At 46.4% G+C, this 20,685-nt stretch overlaps 1 protein-coding gene across 1 annotated transcript in view; it reads left to right on the forward strand.

Moving 5' to 3' along the window:
• Nucleotides 1-2,821: 2,821 nt before the first annotated feature.
• KIF5C (kinesin family member 5C) overlaps nucleotides 2,822-20,685 on the forward strand; it is a 43,171-nt gene continuing 25,307 nt past the window's right edge. Inside the window, exons 1-11 of the mRNA XM_069985079.1 lie at nucleotides 2,822-3,128; nucleotides 9,323-9,413; nucleotides 13,849-13,922; nucleotides 15,467-15,571; nucleotides 16,933-16,981; nucleotides 17,186-17,241; nucleotides 17,601-17,688; nucleotides 18,562-18,686; nucleotides 18,826-18,930; nucleotides 19,401-19,549; nucleotides 19,629-19,777. Of these exons, the coding sequence (XP_069841180.1) occupies nucleotides 3,003-3,128; nucleotides 9,323-9,413; nucleotides 13,849-13,922; nucleotides 15,467-15,571; nucleotides 16,933-16,981; nucleotides 17,186-17,241; nucleotides 17,601-17,688; nucleotides 18,562-18,686; nucleotides 18,826-18,930; nucleotides 19,401-19,549; nucleotides 19,629-19,777 (1,117 nt within the window). The 5' untranslated portion in view covers nucleotides 2,822-3,002. The remainder of the gene's footprint in view (nucleotides 3,129-9,322; nucleotides 9,414-13,848; nucleotides 13,923-15,466; nucleotides 15,572-16,932; nucleotides 16,982-17,185; nucleotides 17,242-17,600; nucleotides 17,689-18,561; nucleotides 18,687-18,825; nucleotides 18,931-19,400; nucleotides 19,550-19,628; nucleotides 19,778-20,685) is intronic.

Below are 20,685 nucleotides of genomic sequence, written 5' to 3' on the forward strand. Positions count from 1 at the left end.
TGGATACATGCTGCACACACACACACACACACCTTGCACACTGTGGATACATGCTGCACACACACACACACCTTGCACAGCGGATACATGCTACACACACACAACTTGCAAAGTGGATACATGCTGCACACACACACACACCTTGCACACTGTGGATACATGCTGCACACGCACACACACACACACACACCTACCTTGCACAGTGGATACATGCTACACACACACCCTGCACAGAGGATACATGCTGCACTCATACACACCTTGCACAGTGGATACATGCTGCAGACACACACACACACACCCTGCACAGTGGATACATGCTGCACACATACACACGTTGCACAGTGGATACATGCTGCACACATACACACCCTGCGCAGTGGATACATGCTGCACACATACACACGTTGCACAGTGGATACATGCTGCACACACACCCTGCACAGTGGATACATGCTGCACACATACACACACACACCCTGCACAGTTGATACATGCTGCACACACACCTCACACTGTACACACATACATACACACACACACACCTTGCACAGTGGATACATGCTGCACACAAACACCCTGCACAGTGGATACATGCTGCACACACACACCTCACACTGTACACACATACATACACACACACACACACCTTGCACAGTGGATACATGCTGTGCACACACACAAACACACACACACCTTGCATAGTGGATACACACACAGCTCACACACTGGACATGTTTCATGCATATGGAGCGTCCCACTACATGTTCTTTACTTTCTTACACCAAGGTAAAAGTGTTTTCTCTGCAGTCACAGTTAGGACAGTGAGCTGCTGTACCTTACTCCAACCACTAGGTGTCACACTCCTTCACAGCCCAACTGCAGTTACCACACATTTAGTTCCCCCCCCCCCCCCTTGCCCCTCCCTTCCCTCTATAGTCTGCACTTCGTTAAGTTAGTTAGTGCCAGGCTTCAGGCCAGGCATGATGTGCTATACCTGTCCTCCGGTCTAGCTCCAGATAGAGAGAAGGGAGGACCGAACCCCCAGGGAATCCGGAGACACCCCTTGCCTATGATTTTATAGGATTGCATAGGATTTTTCTAGTTTCAGCACAGTAAACCACCTAAAGAAAGAAGAGGACTATAAAGGCTGTACCTGCAGTAGATCACAGTGCAAGTTGACCGCTCCCTACTGACTTACACTTGGCTAAGTAGGAAGGGTACTACTAGCTAGCTCCACCCAGTGAGAGGAGACCTGGAACTCGTACTACCCCATTAGGACGGAAACCCGATACTGAGGGGCAGAAGGCGGTCATATATGCAGAGATTATACATAGACACACACACATATATATATATATATATATATAGAGAGAGAGAGAGAGAGAGAGAGAGAGAGTATTTCATATATATGCCGTGACCCAGGTCGCAGCATCACTTCCGTCTTCCAGTTCTATCTAATATAAAGAATGAGACGTCAATGAATCTACTAGAAGTATAATAATGCAGCCATGGCCTGGACCCAGAGAATGAGAGGAGACCAACAGCTCCGCACATACTCCACCCGCTGCCACCATTCCTGGTTACTTGTGGCTTTTGGTTGATCCCATTACTGTTCCCTAAAAGTTGGGAGGGAGGTTAGAGGAATACTGAGAGCTGGGGAGGCTGTAGTGGGTGAAGTGATGGTGCCAGACCCTTTAAGGAAACTGATCTTTTTTTTATTTTTTATGGCAGCTTTTGGACCAAATTGAGCACCCCCTCCCCAATTCTTACAATGCCGGGGCTTTCTGAGTCCACTTCACCATAGGAAGGGTGTAATAGGAGAAAGGAATAAGCAGAGACACAAGAGTTATCCAGGATTAGAAAAACATGGGTGGAGATTTATCAAATTAGGAACCTTCGGCCCTCCAGCTGTTGCAAAACTACAATTCCCATCATGCCTGGACAGCCAAAGCTTCGCTTTGGCTGTCCAGGCATGATGGGAATTGTAGTTTTGCAACAGCTGAAGGGCCGAAGATTCCCCATCCTTGGTATAAAGTAAAACTGGCTCAGTTGCCCCTAGCAACCAATCAGATTCCACCTTTTATTTTCCAAAGAGTCTGTGAGGAATGAAAGGTGGAATCTGATTGGTTGCTAGGGGCAACTGAGCCTGTTTCACTTTACACCAGATTTGATAAATCTCCCCCTAAGTCACTTGTTTCTTCAGAAAACAGCGCCACCTTGTCCTCAGGTTGTGTGTGGTATTACTGCTTTGCTCCATTCACATCACTGAACTGCAATACCACAGACAAACTGAGGACAAGAAGGGCGCTGTATCTGGAAGAGAAAACCCCTTTAAGGGCCCTATTCCACCGGACGATTATCGTTAACGATAAACGATCTAAGACCTGAAATCGGTCACCCATTTACATGTAACGATAATCGTTACTTATGATCGTTCTTGCGGCCGTCTTGTCGTTCGTCACTACTGCGTCTTATTAAACGATCAACGATTTCTCGTTAAGTCGTTAATCGTTAACTGCTATTCAACATGATAGGAGTTGTAGTTTTGCAGCAGGGAGGTTCTTCTTCCTGATTTAGGAGATGAGGAGAAATAACAAAAAGGGTTAAATCCTAATTCCAGGAGCATCGTCCCATTATTCCCATGAGCTACTGGTTTTGCCATCTACAACTCTCTGCCTGTCCTGGTAGTGATGATGGGAGTTGTAGTATCCCGCCTGGTGGTCACCTGCCGATGGGCCCCGGACTACAGCTCCCATGATGCCGTGCGGGCGGCGCTGTGGGCGGGGCTGATGCAGTGGCTGAGCAGAGGGCGGCTGGTGCTGATGCAGGATGGCTGGGCTGGCGGATACCGCACACCGGCTCAGGCTCTGATCACACACGGCGGAGCCCGGGGCGGCGGCTGAGCGGGGGGCGCCCGGTGCTGCTGCGTCTGCTGGGGGTCATAGTCGCTGCGGTTTTACACCCGGACATATTGATGCGGTAATTGACTCTCAGGGAAGATGGCAGATCCCGCGGAGTGCAGCATCAAGGTGATGTGCCGCTTCCGGCCTCTGAACAGCGCTGAGAACCACCGGGGAGACAGGTTCATCCCGGCATTCAAGGGGGACGACACCATCGTGATCGGGGTGAGTGAGGCGGCATTGTGTCGGGAACCGCCGTGTGTGCACAGGGGAGGGGGATGCGGCTCTGTAAGAGATGGATACAGTGTATGTAGGGGAGGGGGCAGCTGTATATAGAGGGATGGATACTGTATACAGGAGGGGTCACCTGTATATAGGAGGGGGGTCACCTGTATATAGGAGGGGGGGTCACCTGTATATAGAGGGATGGATACTGTATATAGGAGGGGGGGGTCACCTGTATATAGAGGGATGGATACTGTATATAGGAGGGGACAGCTGTATATAGAGGGATGGATGGATACTGTATATAGGAGGGGGGGGGGGGTCACCTGTATATAGAGGGATGGATACTGTATATAGGAGGGGTCACCTGTATATAGGAGGGGGGTCACCTATATATAGAGGGATGGATACTGTATATAGGAGGGGGGTCACCTATATATAGAGGGATGGATACTGTATATAGGAGGGGACAGCTGTATATAGAGGGATGGATGGATACTGTATATAGGAGGGGGGGGGGTCACCTGTATATAGAGGGATGGATACTGTATATAGGAGGGGTCACCTGTATATAGAGGGATGGATACTGTATATAGAAGGGGGGTCACCTGTATATAGAGGGATGGATACTGTATATAGAAGGGGGGTCACCTGTATATAGAGGGATGGATACTGTATATAGGAGGGGTCACCTGTATATAGAGGGATGGATACTGTATATAGGAGGGGGGTCACCTGTATATAGAGGGATGGATACTGTATATAGGAGGGGACAGCTGTATATAGAGGGATGGATACTGTATATAGGAGGGGACAGCTGTATATAGAGGGATGGATACTGTATATAGGAGGGGGGGTCACCTGTATATAGAGGAATGGATACTGTATATAGGAGGGGTCACCTGTATATAGAGGGATGGATACTGTATATAGGAGGGGTCACCTGTATATAGAGGGATGGATACTGTATATAGGAGGGGACAGCTGTATATAGAGGGATGGATACTGTATATAGGAGGGGGGGTCACCTGTATATAGAGGAATGGATACTGTATATAGGAGGGGTCACCTGTATATAGAGGGATGGATACTGTATATAGGAGGGGTCACCTGTATATAGAGGGATGGATACTGTATATAGGAGGGGGGTCACCTGTATATAGAGGGATGGATACTGTATATAGGAGGGGTCACCTGTATATAGAGGGATGGATACTGTATATAGGAAGGGTCACCTGTATATAGGAGGGGCGGTCACCTGTATATAGAGGGATGGATACTGTATATAGGAGGGGTCACCTATATATAGAGGGATGGATACTGTATATAACAGGGGGGTCACCTGTATATAGAGGGATGGATACTGTATATAGGAGGGGGCAGCTGTATATAGAGGGATGAGAATACATGGTATACAGGGGGAATACATGGTATACAGGGGGTAGAGGCTTATGTAAGGATCCTATAACACCTCCCCATGCAGCGTGTTATATAAGGTGAAGGAGCTTCTGTATATAGATTGTATATATACAGAGTATACAGGGAGCATTGTTGTTGGGTCAGGGCTGGGGTTGCAGGTTATACTGGAGGAGGGGGCTGTTTTTCTTCTTTCTTGTATTGATTATATAGGGGTGGGGGTTCTCTGGCGTCTTCAGCTGATCAGGATAACCTGTAGATGGGGGAGGGGGCAAGGCTCAGGGGGTGCTGCTGTGTCGTAGGGGGTAGCCGGATGAATAGGGCAGGGAGGTGTCTTGTGGACATCACCAGGGATGTGGGGCCTGACCCTGCTGACTGGTGTCCTTCATTCCTTACAATAGGGCAGCTGGATACAGAATAGCCTGCAGCCTTATGTAACGCCATGTTCTGGGGCCACATGCATCATCTTTATGACCTTTGCTAGGAATGATCTGATTTATTCTGCATGGAGCTTCCCCGTCGTCCTTCAGGGGCCACACCACCAGGCATTGTGTGCTGAGCCGGAGAGCTGGTATTATTCCCTGGCAGCTGGGGACGTTCTGGCTGTTTCTGCTGCAGCCTCAGGATGAAGTCATAGAGCTGTGCACATGCTCAGTGCGGCTCCTGCGGAGGACCAGCTGATAGCCCCCTTCGCTGCCCGCATGTCAGCTGCTTCCTGATCTTATATAAAGTATCAGCTACACACGGATCCAGACTGGATACAAGACTGATACATTGTAACAAAGCAGCAGGAGAGAGATCTGTGCTGCTCTAGTCCCAGGAGGGTTTAGACTGGATACAATTGTAGCCATTGCTCAGCTACAAGAGTATTAGAGGATTTCACCGCCTGGAAGGAAACAAGAACATTCTTATTCACAGAAATTGTCAAAATGGCTGAAATATAAAAATAACAAGAATTTGTTTAGAATGTAGCAGATTTTTAAATATATATATATATATATATATATATATTAAATGGATTTTCCCAGTTCCTTGTTTCTTTGCAACCAATCATCTAATCCCCTGTAAGCTTTCTTATATAACAACAATAAAAAAATCTTAGAGATCTGAGCTGCATATGGCGTATATTGATCTGAATTAAGGCTTTGTGTATAGAGTGATCCGGGCTGGAGGGGCATCACTAGACTGTGTGGTGGTCCTAGTTTGAGTGACATCACTAGACTGTGGTGGTCCAGGCTGGAGTGACATCACAATTGCGTGGTGGTCCTGGCTAGAGTGGTTTTACCAGACTGCAGTGGTCCTGGCTGGAGTGACATCACAATTGCGTGGTCCTGGCTGGAGTGACATGACTAGGCTGCAGTGGTCCTGGCTGGAGTGGTATTACCAGCCTGCAGTGGTCCTGACTGGGGTGACATGACTAGGCTGCAGTGGTCCTGGCTGGAGTGACATGACTAGGCTGCAGTGGTCCTGGCTGGAGTGACATGACTAGGCTGCAGTGGTCCTGACGGGGGTGACATGACTAGGCTGCAGTGGTCCTGGCTGGAGTGACATGACTAGGCTGCAGTGGTCCTGGCTGGAGTGACATGACTAGGCTGCGGTTGTCCTGGCTGGGGTGACATGACTAGGCTGCGGTGGTCCTAGCTGGGGTGACATGACTAGGCTGCGGTGGTCTTGGCTGGGGTGACATGACTAGGCTGCGGTGGTCCTGGCTGGGGTGACATGACTAGGCTGCGGTGGTCTTGGCTGGGTGACATGACTAGGCTGCGGTGGTCTTGGCTGGGTGACATGACTAGGCTGCGGTGGTCCTGGCTGGGGTGACATGACTAGGCTGCGGTGGTCCTGACTGGGGTGACATGACTAGGCAGCAGTGGTCCTGGCTGGGGTGACATGACTAGGCAGCAGTGGTCCTGGCTGGGGTGACATGACTAGGCTGCGGTGGTCCTGACTGGGGTGACATGACTAGGCAGCAGTGGTCCTGGCTGGGGTGACATGACTAGGCAGCAGTGGTCCTGGCTGGGGTGACATGACTAGGCTGCAGTGGTCCTGGCTGGGGTGACATGACTAGGCTGCAGTGGTCAGGTCCTGTTGGCATAGTGATGTAATGGCCGCAGTGACTTCCCATGACCATGCAGCTGTTTTCTTACACTGAGAACCATAATAACAGGCGGTGTCTCCTCTCCAATGACAGAATGCCAGCTCAGGTCATGGCCTGGAGAAGAGCAGATGTGATATGATTTCTGTCTCCAGCTTTTCCCCACTAGCAGCTTAGACAGGATGCAATTACTATAATAATAATAATATATACGGTACAGCACCAGTAATCCTGCACGGGCACCAGAATATCAGAGTGTGGATTTTAAAACTAAGGATTGTAGACCAGAAGCTCACAATTGGGCTGCACTATTTGGTACCATTAGCTGTGTGTGTGTATATATATGTATGTATATATATATATATATATATATATATATATATATATATATATATATATATATATATAAGATGTGTAGCCCAAACATTTCTACAAAACGACTATGATGTGGGCCTAGTCATGTATGTATGTAGGAATTAACTAAAGTCCTCCAAATGGTTTGTCCAAACCAAAGTGTGGCTGAAGAAGTTGGATGCAGCCCTAGGGAGTCTGGAAAAACATGGATACGGTCTACTTACTGACATGCTGTGTCTGTACAGTAGCACAAAGATTGTAAGAGTTTTGCAGTTCCCAGCATCATAATGAATGATGATATCGGTAGTCCTGAATTCCGATCCATAGTACATCATCCGTGTACGTTCTGTAAGTTAAATTAGACGTTCTGCAAAAGCTTTGGGTGGTGAACTGGCAGGAGTGCCGGGGGAGGGCATTGATAGAGAGCTGAGCGAAAGCAATGCATTTTGGAACTTGTAGTACTGAGCAACTGCTCAACCAGGGAGAACAGCCACATAATACACAATTAAGACCTCCAAAACAAATATATTTTGGGTGGTTTCAGAACTGGAGTAGACAGGTAGGAAATGCTGTATGCTTCTGCAGCATATTTATCTTTTCTACCTTTAAAGCAAGTCTGTACCAACAATCTGACCCCCCCCCCCCCCCCCCAAACCGCTTGTACCTCCAAGATCTGTCCTGGGGTCCGTTCAGCAGGTGATGCAGTTAATGTCCTAAAAAACAACTTTTAAACTGGCAGCCCTGTGCCCAAAGGCCGGGGCTTAGATTTTGTATACATTAGGCTGGCACAACCTCTCCCTCCTTTCCGCCCTCCTCATCATTAGGAATGCTCCAGGTAGGTATTCTCCTATTCATCACCTGTGTGAATACTGAACTTGGGCAGGATCGTTAAGGCACATGTGCAATGTTCAGACAGGAGAAAATGTTCAAGTGGCATTTCTAATGATGAAGAGGGTGGGGAGGGGTGGTGCAAAGTTAGGGCACAGATACTCTAAGCCCCGGCCGTTGGGCACAGGGCTGCAGGTTTAAAAGTTGTTTTTTAGGACAACTGCATCACCTGCTGAATGGACCCCAGGACAGATCTTGGATTAAAAGCAGCTATTCGAAGGTACAAGTGGTTTGGGGGGGGGGGGGGGGGGGGGGCAGATCGTGGGTACAGAGTCACAATAGATAATGTAAATGAGTGGCGATCTGCTAGATTGGCGCTTATTTACTTAGCCTATTGCAGGGTTCAATAATTGTTTAGCAAGGGCTGCACGGACATTGCAAACAATGTTTGTGCAGCCCTTTTCCCTAAACTGTATACATTACTTTTCCACGCTTCTGGTGTTCTTTTGCCCTCCGCTTGCTTCCCAGAGCTGCCGCTGTAGCTTCCAAGCGGTTTCTGAACTGACAGGCTGCTGAGCTGCTGCGACCAGTGATTGGCTGAGCGGCCTGTCAGTTTAGAGACCGCTCTGAAACTACAGAGGGGGCTCTGGGAAGCAAGCGGAGGGCAGAAGAACACCGGGAGCGTGAACAGATAATGTATACAGTTATTTTTTTATTTTTTTTACACAATCGTTGGCCACGGGTCGCTATTGCACATAACGATGCATGGACGGCGGCCGACAATTTTAGGTGAAAATCAAATGACACGATTAGCCGATGATCACTATCCGAAGTGGCCTGATTCAGCCGATTATCGCTTCTTGTAATAGGGCTCTTAGTTATCCCATTGATACTGTGGATAGGATATAACTTGTCAAGATGGGGAAAAACCCCTTTAAGAAAAACTTCCCGGAGCCATGCTAAACGTTTTGATCAGGGACTGGATGCTCAGATCCACATTGATCGCTGGAATCTGTAGGGAGAAGTTTCCTTGTGACAGGAGATGGACTTCCATGGTGCATCTATGGGACAGTATGACAGGGAGAGAAGTGCTCAGCCATTGACTTCTCCCTGCTCGTTCTATTGATGAGTATAGACTGAAAACCTGAACCTGACAACCAAAGTGTTTTTTTTTTTTAAATAACAGTCAAATAGAGTAAGAAGAGTCCACGGCTGTTCTGTGGATAGTAGGATCTAGTATTATTATACACATGGTGAGGGGTGGGGGGGTCTCGGCTGTAGAGTGGAAGTGATGACCACCTAGTAAAATGTGTGTGTTTGGATGTTGGTATCCATTTCTTGGAATGAGCACTCTGCTGGCCTCAGCCGTTCTCGCTGCATGCTTTTGTTACTGTGTGTGTGCCGGGGCTGGGAAGATTAGTGATGCACAATAGGAATGTACTGGAGTCCGGCCGACCCCTATTTGTTTCCTTTGTGCCTAATGTATTTTTTTTTTCTATTTCAGCAAGGGAAGCCGTATGTCTTCGATAAAGTACTGACTCCCAACACAAGCCAGGAGCAAGTATATAACGCCTGCGCTAAACAGATTGTCAAAGGTGAGCGCCACTATTACTAACTATAAATGTGCTGTAGTGCTTTCACCCCCATGTTAGCCTCACAATGGGTTAGGAAGCTGAGATACATGGAGCTTTTGTTGGGGATTTACCCTGGACAGGTAATATAGCATCCCTGTCTGTGACATGGAGGAGGAATAATGTTGTCACATAAGATTTTGCCTTTCAGCATTACCAGAAAATACAAAAATGGCGCATTAAACTCTCCTCTGAGAGTATCCCACCAAATGGCTCCCTATAGCTCAGCTTCCCAGACCCTTGTGAGGTCAAAGCAAAGGAAGGGGGATAATGGAATCTCCTAACATAAGTCTGCACCTCTGTAAGCCAGAAATATGGCTGCATTCACACATAAAAAGAAGCGATGGAACAGTAACACAACCTGCAGTGTGTAAACACAGCCTAATACCCTAGTAAGAAATGATTAGCTGTAATTAAAGGGGAACTGGTGTCAGAAAGTGACATAGATTTGTAATTTACTTTTATTTAAAAATCTTGAGTCTTCCGGTACTTACGAGCTGCTGTATGTCCTGCAGAAAGTTGTGTATTCTTTCCAGTCTGACATGGTGCTCTTTGCTGCCACCTCTGTCCATGACAGGTACTGTCCAAAGAAGGAGAAGTTTTCTGAGGGGATTTGCTACTGCTCTGGGCAGTTCCTGACATGGACAGAGGTGGCAGCAGAGAGCACTGTGTCAGACTGGAAAGAATAAACCACTTCCTGCAAGACATACAGCAGCTGATAAGTACCGGAAGACTTGAGATTTTTCAATAAAAGTAAATTACAAATCTATATAACTTTCTGACAGCAGTAGATTTGAAAGAATTTTATTTTACTGGAGTTCCCCTTTAAAGGGGTTCTCTACTTAAAGGAAGTTACCTAGCAACTCTGAGCGGCGGTAGTCAAGGGGTCCCTTGTGTAGGATTATTCCACAGGAGTAAAACCGCATCTCCACGTCATTGTTTATAGTCAGAGAGTTATATTAGCCAAGTACTTGCAGTGTTGCTAGGCAGCAGCTTTTTATATAAAGACGCCTTATGAAGCATGACTGTCTGCTGGGCATGATTTCCCAGAATTCTATAGTCTTCTGACTTTTATTTTGGTTGATAACAGACAATTATGACCCCCATTCACATTAGATGGTTGGCCAGTCCTGTTTTGACAGTTCCAGTGTATATGGGGGCCATAGCTGGTGGTTAAGGGGCCTCATATAGACTGATCAGGATGGTTAAAGCACTGTGAACCAGTTGTGTACATTGGATAGTTATCGGCAGTCTCTCTCTTTACCCATAAACATATGGTGGTAATGGAGTCAGGGTTGTACCCGACAGCAGCTCATCTCTACATTTATAACTTGGGGCATTTGAGCCCTGCCCCCCCCCCGGAATCACTGGAAATGGCCACTGTGGTTTTTCTATCCCACATATATGCCAAGCTATAGGAATAAATAGGACATGGAGCTGTTGCCCATAGCAACCAGTTAGGCCTCATCGTTAATTTTTCCACAGGCCCTCTGAAAAATGAGAAGTGGACTCTGGTTGCTATGGGCAACAGCTTAGTTTTATACTGGGATTACTAGTGAGACGGGAGCTGCGGTGTGTCGGCGTTGTCAAACTGCTGGTGGAAACGCAGTAAATGCAAGAAGGCAGGCTGCGGCTTCACTATCTCACCATGTCATATCGGGTAGCGTGGTGCGGGCACGGAAATAGAGCAGGGCGCGGTGATATGTCAATTAATCTGTGAGGTCATAGAGCAGCATAGGCCCGCCTCCTTGACTCTTCCTGTTCAAATAAATGTATTGTTTACTAAATAAAGATGTGCACACAGCTTCATCAAGGGGGTTGTGAAATGTTTGATTACCATCTATTATAAGGCGTCGGCGATTCAGTGTGCGGATTCCACTTTAACACAAGCCATTATATCTACGATACGACTGATCCCAACAGCGTCCATTGACTTGTAATGGAGGGGGGAGGGTCTATAGAGGTTACATCCGCACCGTCCTTGCCGTCGGAGATGGGAAACGTGTGGTCTGACTGAGCATGTTCAGTAATCACTACTATCAGGCTATCAGGACATGCTAGGAGTTGTAGTTATGCCACAAGTTGGAGAACATTGGGTTAAAGGGATCAGACAGACGCCATTATCCCTTTACACGACCGTACGATATTACAGGGAATAACTGGGATATATTATCCTATAATGGAAATAATTTTCCCACTTCATGTCCTTGCCGGATAGCTCGACCGCATCCGTATGACATCTTAGAAGGATGTAGGGGGAGGGGGTTCTTCGTGTGATCCCAGTTTTTGCCTTTGTCTCAGGGGTTGTCTCCTAAATCTGCTGTATAATGCGTTTCTCCAGCAAGTGCTTGCTTGCTAAATGTTAATAATTTATGTATACGACCGCTCTTCCTCCCTCCGGCGCTTTACTTACTGCTGACCTATCTGCCGGCGGTTACCCTTCTCCATCATCTCATCCTGCATAAATTTGCCGCTTTTTACACCATAATAGCCCATAATCACAGGTGTAAACTGGTATTTTGTACGTGGAATTTATGCGCATTTTCTCTATATGTGATGCAGCCATTATGAAAAGTTATCTGTGCTTCACATTCGAGAGATGCGAGACCTCCATGGTAAATGCTGCGTGTGGGGGTGGGGCGTTTCTAGGTTCACAGATCCCTTGGAAGATTCTCCAGCGAATATTGCACTTGGCTGTAAATCAATGATGCTGAAATGCCGTTCTTTGTTCCTCCTTGAGATTTTCAGGAGGCGTCAATAACCAAGATGGTGACTGGCGGCTTATAACATACAGAGAGGATATAGATTTCTGCAGCAGGCAGACAGGAGAAGTGGTTTTTGATGATTGCGCCATTAGATTTCTATCTGAAATGAGGTGGAATAATTACGACTATTTGTAGAAATCACACTATATAATCTGAACCATGTGATGTATTTTTTTAGAAGTGCAAAATTGGCCCTCACCGCTCGTGCACAAAGGACTACAGACTGTAGAGTGGCACCTGCTGAGTGCCTTAAAAGTTAGGTACTATATGGTGATTATTTGGCATTTCAGGTGTCCATCAAGGATGCTTATTCATTGTAAAATGTATTGCAGGCTTCTTATATTGCATATCAGTTTGTGGTTCGCTGTGATTAAATGGGAGCCACCCTTGGTTTTCTTAGAAGTACAGATATAGTTCATGACAGCTGATCGTTGCCTTCTATTCCACGGGACGATCATCAGCCATAACGGCCAATATCAGCCGATAATCGTCCCGTGTAATAGGGCCTTTAGTAATTGCGATTACTTTCTCCCCTGCTCCACAGGATGCCGGGTTTTATAAAACCCCAGACTTTTAGGGTGCCTTCACACGTACCGGATCCGCAGCTGATTTCACGCTGCGAGTTTGCAGCAAAATCCACTGCGCATCCATGTAGTGTGAAGGTCTATGGGTTACGTATCCGCAGTGGAATTTTAGTTCCGCTGCGTATATGTAATCCGGCCTCTTTAACCTCCGCAGCATACATCACCTGCTGGAGACAAGAGTGGTACTGTCTCTGGAAGAAAGTGGCCGTGTTTTTTTAGCACTGGATAACCCCTTTAAGCCACATGACCAAAGTATTTGTGCAGTTTGCCTGTGACTTCTCTGCAATGTGATTATTTTTTTTTTTCACAGTCAAGGCACATATAGAGTAATTTTGTGGTCAGTGCTGGCGGTGACGTAGCAGTTTGCAACCTGATGGTGGAGCAGCTTTCATTTTACCAAAGCATATTAAGAAATAAAAGCGGAGCTCTGATTGGTTGCTATTGGCAACCAAGACAGTGTTGATAAATCTGGAGTATCTTGTAGATTGGGTTTGCCTGTATGTGACATGAATACATCAGCGTCCTGTCATATACCAGCAAGTACTGGCAGGGGGCACATTTACTTCAATGGCGCAAACATATTCACCTAGTGACTAGATCCTGGCTATTTCCCGCATATATACGTCTACTAAGTAAAACGCAAAGGCCACAGTGATGTGTATGCGTCACATATGAGGATGTGACCCAGTCCTTGGATGTCTTCATACAATAGTCATTATCCTGCTTTATAATAGGCGAGGCCCTGACAACCTTCTCCAACACTATGGGTTGTTGCTGATGGTGTTTGTGTCTATGATGAGGCTATCACAGACCTGTTCTGACATATGTGAGGACAGCTATAGCCTCTGAGATCTACACTTGTCTCCAGTCCCCTGTCAGGTTCACTGCATCTTATGGTAAGGGTATTGGCAAGCATATATTGCCTCCATATTACGGATCTATTCCCATTTTCCATACGCTTGTGTAACAGAGGCCATATAGATGCAATGAAAGGGAAATAAAAACCTTACGTTTTAAACTAACACTTTTTCCTTTTTTCTTTCCTTTTAGATGTTTTGGATGGTTATAATGGAACCATTTTTGCCTATGGCCAGACGTCATCTGGAAAAACACACACGATGGAGGTAATGTGCGAACGGAGATTGGTGATGTTGTCCGCCATGTTGTTCTGTGGCATATTCTGTGTTCTCAAGATATGACAGCTCTCCTGCGAAATGCAAGAATAGTAACATTCATATAAAAAAAATCTAATAAAATTGTAGTGTAGAAGAGGCGTGAGATTCCTGTCAAGGCCGATCTGTCAGCGAAAGTAAACAGGACAAAACTATAAGGCGGTGCGCCCTAGGGGGCCATAAAGTCCCTTCCCCAGATGATGAGGCCAGTACTAGGAATGAAGCATTATAGTTAAAGTGTTATTCCACTCAAACATAACTTTTGATATGTTGCCGCCCATGGTGAGACTAACAATTCCTTCTATACTTGTTATTATCTTTTCAGTCTTCCCCCAGTTCTGAGCTGCTGCTTTCTGCCGAAGACACGAAAATCTGTGTGTGAGCCTTTCTTTCTGTCTCCCCCTCCTCCCCCCTCCCTTATGAGACAGCTGATGAAAACAAGTCCCTAGCAGACTTTATCTGCAACATTGTAGCTTCTTTGTAATGCTGGAAGGATTACTCACAGTTCATTAGCAACTTGACCTCGGAATAACCCTCCCAGCATTACAAAGATGCTACAATGTTGCAGATAAAGCCTGCCAAGGTCTTGTTTACATCAGCCTTCTCAGAAGGGAGGAGGGGGAGACAGAAAGAACAGCTCACACACTGATTTTTTGTGTCCTCAGCAGAAAGCAGCAAGTGAGAACAGGGGGAAGGAGACTGAATAGATAAAAAGGAAGGAAATAATTGTTATTCTCACCATAAGGAGCAACATATCAAAAGTTATGTTTGAGTGGAATACCCCTTTAAGCGGCCCTGTTATTTTGCACTGGGGTCTATTGGCTTCAGGTTACACCTCTGTTTACACAGATTTTTGGGGACAAATGAACGTTCATCCTTACAATTGGTCCATGTGAAAAAAAAACACTAATCAGACAATGAAGAAGCAAACACCGGTTCATCAGCTGATCTTTTGCGCAGGCATTTTAATTCATCACTCTCAATTGCAAACCATCTCACCGTGTAAAGACTGTACAAATGAGTGCGGAGTACTGCCACGTTTTTCGCAGCCGTCAGCAAAAAGGAAATTGGCAATGAATCTTGCAAAATAATTGACATGATGCAAATTTATAATTCCGGAAAGTCAATTTTTGTCCAGAGTGTGAATAAGATCTGTAAAATCTCATCCACTTGCCTGCTGCTGTATGTGTGTGCCATAGGCTTATGCAGGATGTGGAGGGCAATTTATGGGGTGTGTGACTATAAGCCAATAGGGTAGTATCCCTAGGGAATCTTATACGTAATCCTATTTTATTCTTCCCAGTGTAATATATTGGTGCATATAAACAAAGGTCAGATGAGCGGTTTCAGTCCCCTAAACACATTATATAAAAATCCCCCTGAGGTTATGATCATATACTGTAGTAGAAGCATAGCGCATGTTAAGAACCTAGGAACGAGGCTGAAGTGATTGGTTTGTAGGATTTCATCTAATATCTCATTTATTCCCTCCTCAGGGGAAGTTACACGATCCCCAGCTCATGGGGATCATCCCAAGGATCGCACAGGACATATTTGATCACATCTATTCTATGGATGAAAACCTAGAATTTCATATAAAGGTAAATGAGCTTATTTGCTATGAGTGTGTTGCCTACATACAGTATATACAGCTGTTATTGTCATGTTCTGTGATTACAGTCTGTGCACGGAAGATGTGCTACAGACCAGAATGCAGAACACCTGGCATTGTGTATCATTATGATGCCAGGAGCTCCGGAACAGTTTAAATCTCGGTGTTGCTGTACTGACACAGCGTGATGCCAGGACCTCCAAATAATGGTCCGTAGCACCTCTTCCGTGCACGGACTGTAATCTTGGTACATGTGAATGCGCCCTAAGAGCTTGTTTTTCCTAGCATGGACCATTAAAGAGGTCTTCCAATTTAAAACACTTAGGGCCATATTAGACAGCCCGATATTTAGAAGCAAGTGAGTGTCAGGTCAGTGCTCGATTGCTTCTTGTTCCCCGCTCACTGTCTGTGCTTTTACACACACAGACATCAAGCGGTGGAGGGGCTATGGGGAGCCGCGTGAGGGGCTGCCCGGATGATCCTTAGATCGTCCAGGTGGCCCATGGGAGACAGCGATGGTCTGCTGCTGCTGCTGCTGCTCATATTACGCAGAGCGATGGTCATCGTTATTGTTTTTTTAGGTCATGTTTTAAATCAACATCGATGTCGGCTGATCGTTGATTTAAAACATGACCTATTACACGAAATTATTTTCGGCCAGAACGGCCAGTAATCAGCCAGGTAAGCTAATAATTGCTTCATGTAATAGTACCCTTGTACTTTTATCCCGAGTAGTCTCAGCCTTGAGAACAGGGACCAAAGTCTTGAGTAGAGGCGGTATTTGGCTGATTATCGGCCATTATGGCGGATAATCGCTACGAGTAATAAAAGGCAACGATTAACCGACTTGCACAATGTCAGCTGATCATTGCCTTTTAACATCTTACAACATGTTGAAAGACAAAAGATAGCAGTGATCTGCTGGTCGTTGCTCTGTGTAATAGGAGCGGTGGCAGCAGACCGACGCTATCTTTTATGGACTCCCCGTGCCCCCCCCCCCCCAACCAAGCGGGAACGAGGGGCAGGCGAGCACTCATCTGATGCTCACTTGCTCCCTCTGATTGCTTCGTGTAATTGGGGTTTAAGAATGGAGCAATGAGTTGCGCATGCACGCTGTTGCGTTATCCAAGGAGCTTCCGGAGAAAACCAAGTACAGTGCTCGGCTATGTTCAGCAGCTCTATAGACAACAGGTGGAGCGGTGGTGTACATGCAGGACTCCTATTGCCCCTATTATAAAGATCAAAGGGGGTCACAGTGGATGAACCCGGTGATCTTGCACTAATCCTTTATAAATGATTCTGTCTTCTCTTGTACCCGCTAGCCATGACGCCCTCACTTCTCTATTACAGGTCTCTTACTTTGAAATCTATTTAGACAAGATCCGGGACTTGCTGGACGGTAAGAAGCTTCACTGTGTGTACAGTGCTATGGACTGTGTCTGTGCTATATCTCATGTTATCTGTGCAGCGAGTGGTTGTCTAGATCAGTAATCGATACTGAGGAGTAAATGGGAATTCCAGATATTTCAGGAAATGCCAATGATTAAGCTATTTTAGAAATTTTCCACATTAAATTTCTTTTTCTATGCAATCCCCCCCACAGTGTCTAAAACCAACTTAGCTGTGCACGAAGATAAAAATCGTGTCCCCTATGTGAAGGTATGTACCCTCTGGGTGTTGCTTGTAGCGTTGAGCGGACCAGTCAAACTGTTTGAATTCGGCAATGTTTTCTGAACCAAACGCTCAGCATTTGATTCCCTGCGGCTGCAGAGGTTGGATGCCGTCCTAGGGCTGCCAGGAAAACATGGATACACTCTATGGCCTTTGGCTGTGTCCATGTTTTCCAGGACTACCTAGGGCCGCATCCAACTTCTGCCACCGCAGGTAATCAAATGCTGAGCGTTCGGTTTCAGAGAATGTTGCCGAATCCGAACAGTTTTACACTACTTGTTTGCCTACCATTGTGGGGCGAATATCTTGTCTAGATATTATTTTCTTATATTTTGGTGCCTGTTTAGGGCTGTACGGAGAGGTTTGTGTCCAGTCCTGAGGAAGTAATGGATGTCATAGATGAAGGAAAGGCCAACAGGCACGTCGCTGTCACAAGTAAGTTATACCTATATATAATGTAAAACTGCGCACAGATTAGTTTAAAAAAACCACTCTTGATTATGCACCTATCTGGTTTTGCATTCGAATGAGACTTAGCTGCAGTACAACTATGGATAAGGGCTGGCGCTGTTTCTTGGGTAGAAAAATAGTAGACCATTATGTCATGCAAACCCTTTGATTGTAGGATATCCTTAAAGGAGAAGTCCGGCCATTTGTTATATCTGGCAATCGGCAGGGGCAGGAGGGAATTTGATCAGGAGTCCTAACTTACCTCTCCCTGTGCCCACAGTGAGTGGTGGGATCAGCCTCTAGGCCCCTGCTGGAAGGCATTACCCCCACCCCCCATCCTCCCTTGCCGAGTTGTGACGACGTCGCTGATGGACTGATGGACTGGACGCTCATCCAATCAGTGACTGGAGTGGCGTTCCGCCTCAGTCACTGAGTGGCTGAGAGGCCAGTCCATCAGCCAGGTCATGACATGTCAGCTCTGGAGGTCCCGGAGTCTGGCGGGGGGTCCTAAGTCCAGTCCCACCGCTCACTGTGGGCACGGGGAAAGGTAAGTGAGGACTCCTGATCAAATTCCCTCCTGCCCCTGCCGGCTGCCAGATTTTACAAACGGCCAGAAAGCTTTGGCAGTCACAGACACTAGCTGCGGCAGTGGCATAAATACTTAGAAATTGGACCACAGCCTCATATTGAAATCCATTGTAAATGAGTAAACATGAAAGAAAATGTATAGATCTGTATCACAAATGCCCACCTCACCTGCTGTCCCCACCAACTATATTGCTCAGATCCAAAGCTGTCCCTTTAAGGACTCCTCCTCCCTGACTATTGACATATCTGACCTTTCCTCTTCTTTTCTAGATATGAATGAGCACAGCTCCAGAAGTCACAGCATTTTCCTGATTAATATTAAGCAAGAAAACATTGAGACTGAGAAGAAGCTCTGCGGGAAGCTCTACCTGGTTGATCTAGCGGGAAGTGAAAAGGTGAGGATGGGTGTATAGGGTGTGGCTTGGCAATGATCTGCCCTCATGGTTACCACTGTTCTCTGCCATATGTATAGAAATATGTAGATCTTTCTTACACGCAGTGCGCTTGAACTGTTACCGCCATGTCATCCTTTAGGTCAGCAAAACCGGAGCTGAAGGAGCAGTTTTGGATGAAGCTAAAAACATCAATAAATCTTTATCTGCACTGGGTAACGTCATCTCTGCTCTGGCCGAGGGAACGGTGAGTACCGGGTTGTTCTTGTGTCAAGTCGAGAGGACCGCAGTACGGTCAGCCATGCTTACATACCCCCCGACCCTAAGGAAGCTGGGTGACAATATGGCTGCCATTACTCTCCCACTGTGTTGTGTACTTGTCCCAGCTTCCTAGTATCATAAAAGTGTTACATAAAACCCATACCAATAATCCCCTATCCACAGGTTGGGGGTTCCAGATTCTGGAACTCACCTCAATCTCAAGTGGTATACTGAGTCTCCCACTGAAATAGAGCAATGGTCATGCTTGCACCCTGCTACTCCATTCATTGCTATGGAGGCTGCTGGCAGTCCCATATATATTGAATGGGCCAGTGGTGAATATGGACATCCCCCACTGCAGTTATACACTTATCCCCAATCAAGAGAAAATACCATTACACCATTCTCCCATAGATAGTTTTTAAGTTGCTCGGTCTCGTCCTGTTTGCTTCCTAGAAAAGCCATGTTCCATACAGAGACAGTAAGATGACCAGGATACTGCAGGACTCTCTCGGAGGGAACTGTCGAACGACCATCATAATCTGCTGCTCCCCGTCTAACTTCAATGAGGCTGAAACGAAGTCCACGCTGATGTTTGGGCAGCGGTAAATCCTTTTCTGTCCGCCTCTCGCACCCCAGCACGAATCCTGTTCTTCTCATTAATGAGAGTGTCTCTTGTACCAGGGCCAAGACTATTAAGAACACGGTGTCTGTTAATCTGGAGCTGACTGCAGAGGAGTGGAAGAAGAAATATGAAAAAGAGAAAGACAAAAACAAGTCACTTAAGAATATCATTCAGCATCTCGAGATGGAATTGAACCGATGGAGAGGCGGTAAGGAAATTGCCTTGGAAAATGGATGAGATAAGAATCCATTTCAGGAAGCGACAGAATGATATGGTTGGGCTGTCATAAACCCCTGTGTTTTACAGCACTTGGTGGTGAATCTTTTCCCATGTGAATTATTCTCAGTACACTTTTACCTTCCAATACACATAAAATGTATTTCAGTTTTTTGAACCAATTTCAATAGGAAATAGCACCAATCTAATGGAGATGGGTAGAGAACAACTACCCCCAACAACCAAGTATTAAGCTATGATTGAAATGACAAACCCATTGACATCCCTATTATTACATCACTAGTGTGGAGGAGAGGGTGATCGGGTAACAGAGGGGCCCCTTTCTCTAACCATTTAGATTAGGGATGGGGAACCATCAGCCCTCCAGCTGTTGCAAAACTACAATTCCCATAATGCTTTGGCTGTGCAGGCATGATGGAAATTGTGGTTTTGCAACAGCTGAGGAGCTGATTAGTCATGGACTGGGTGTTCTGACCCCCACTGATCATTAGATTTAGCTTGGAAAAGTGCTCCCTAAGTGCGTTCTCTATTAAATGGGCCGATCGATATTGTAAATGAGCCGATCTGCTAGATTTGCATGCGTTTACTGGGCCTATTACACGGCCCAATAATCATTTAGCAAGGGCTGCACGGACATTGTTAGCAATATCCGTGCAGCCTTTGCCCAAACAGTTTACATTCCTTATCCACGTTCCCAGTGTTTTCTGGCGCACTGCCTCCTCCCCGTTTCGGCGCTACACCTACAGAGAGGCCTGTTTCAGCTGACAGGCCACTCAACCAATCACTGGCCAGGAGAAAGCAAAGCGCTGGAGAACACCAGGAACGTGGACGGGTGATGTAAACGGTTGAATCGTCAGCCATCGGCCGCGCATCGCTATT

This window comes from Dendropsophus ebraccatus, chromosome 9 (assembly GCF_027789765.1).
Source record: "Dendropsophus ebraccatus isolate aDenEbr1 chromosome 9, aDenEbr1.pat, whole genome shotgun sequence".
Lineage (NCBI taxonomy): Eukaryota > Metazoa > Chordata > Amphibia > Anura > Hylidae > Dendropsophus > Dendropsophus ebraccatus.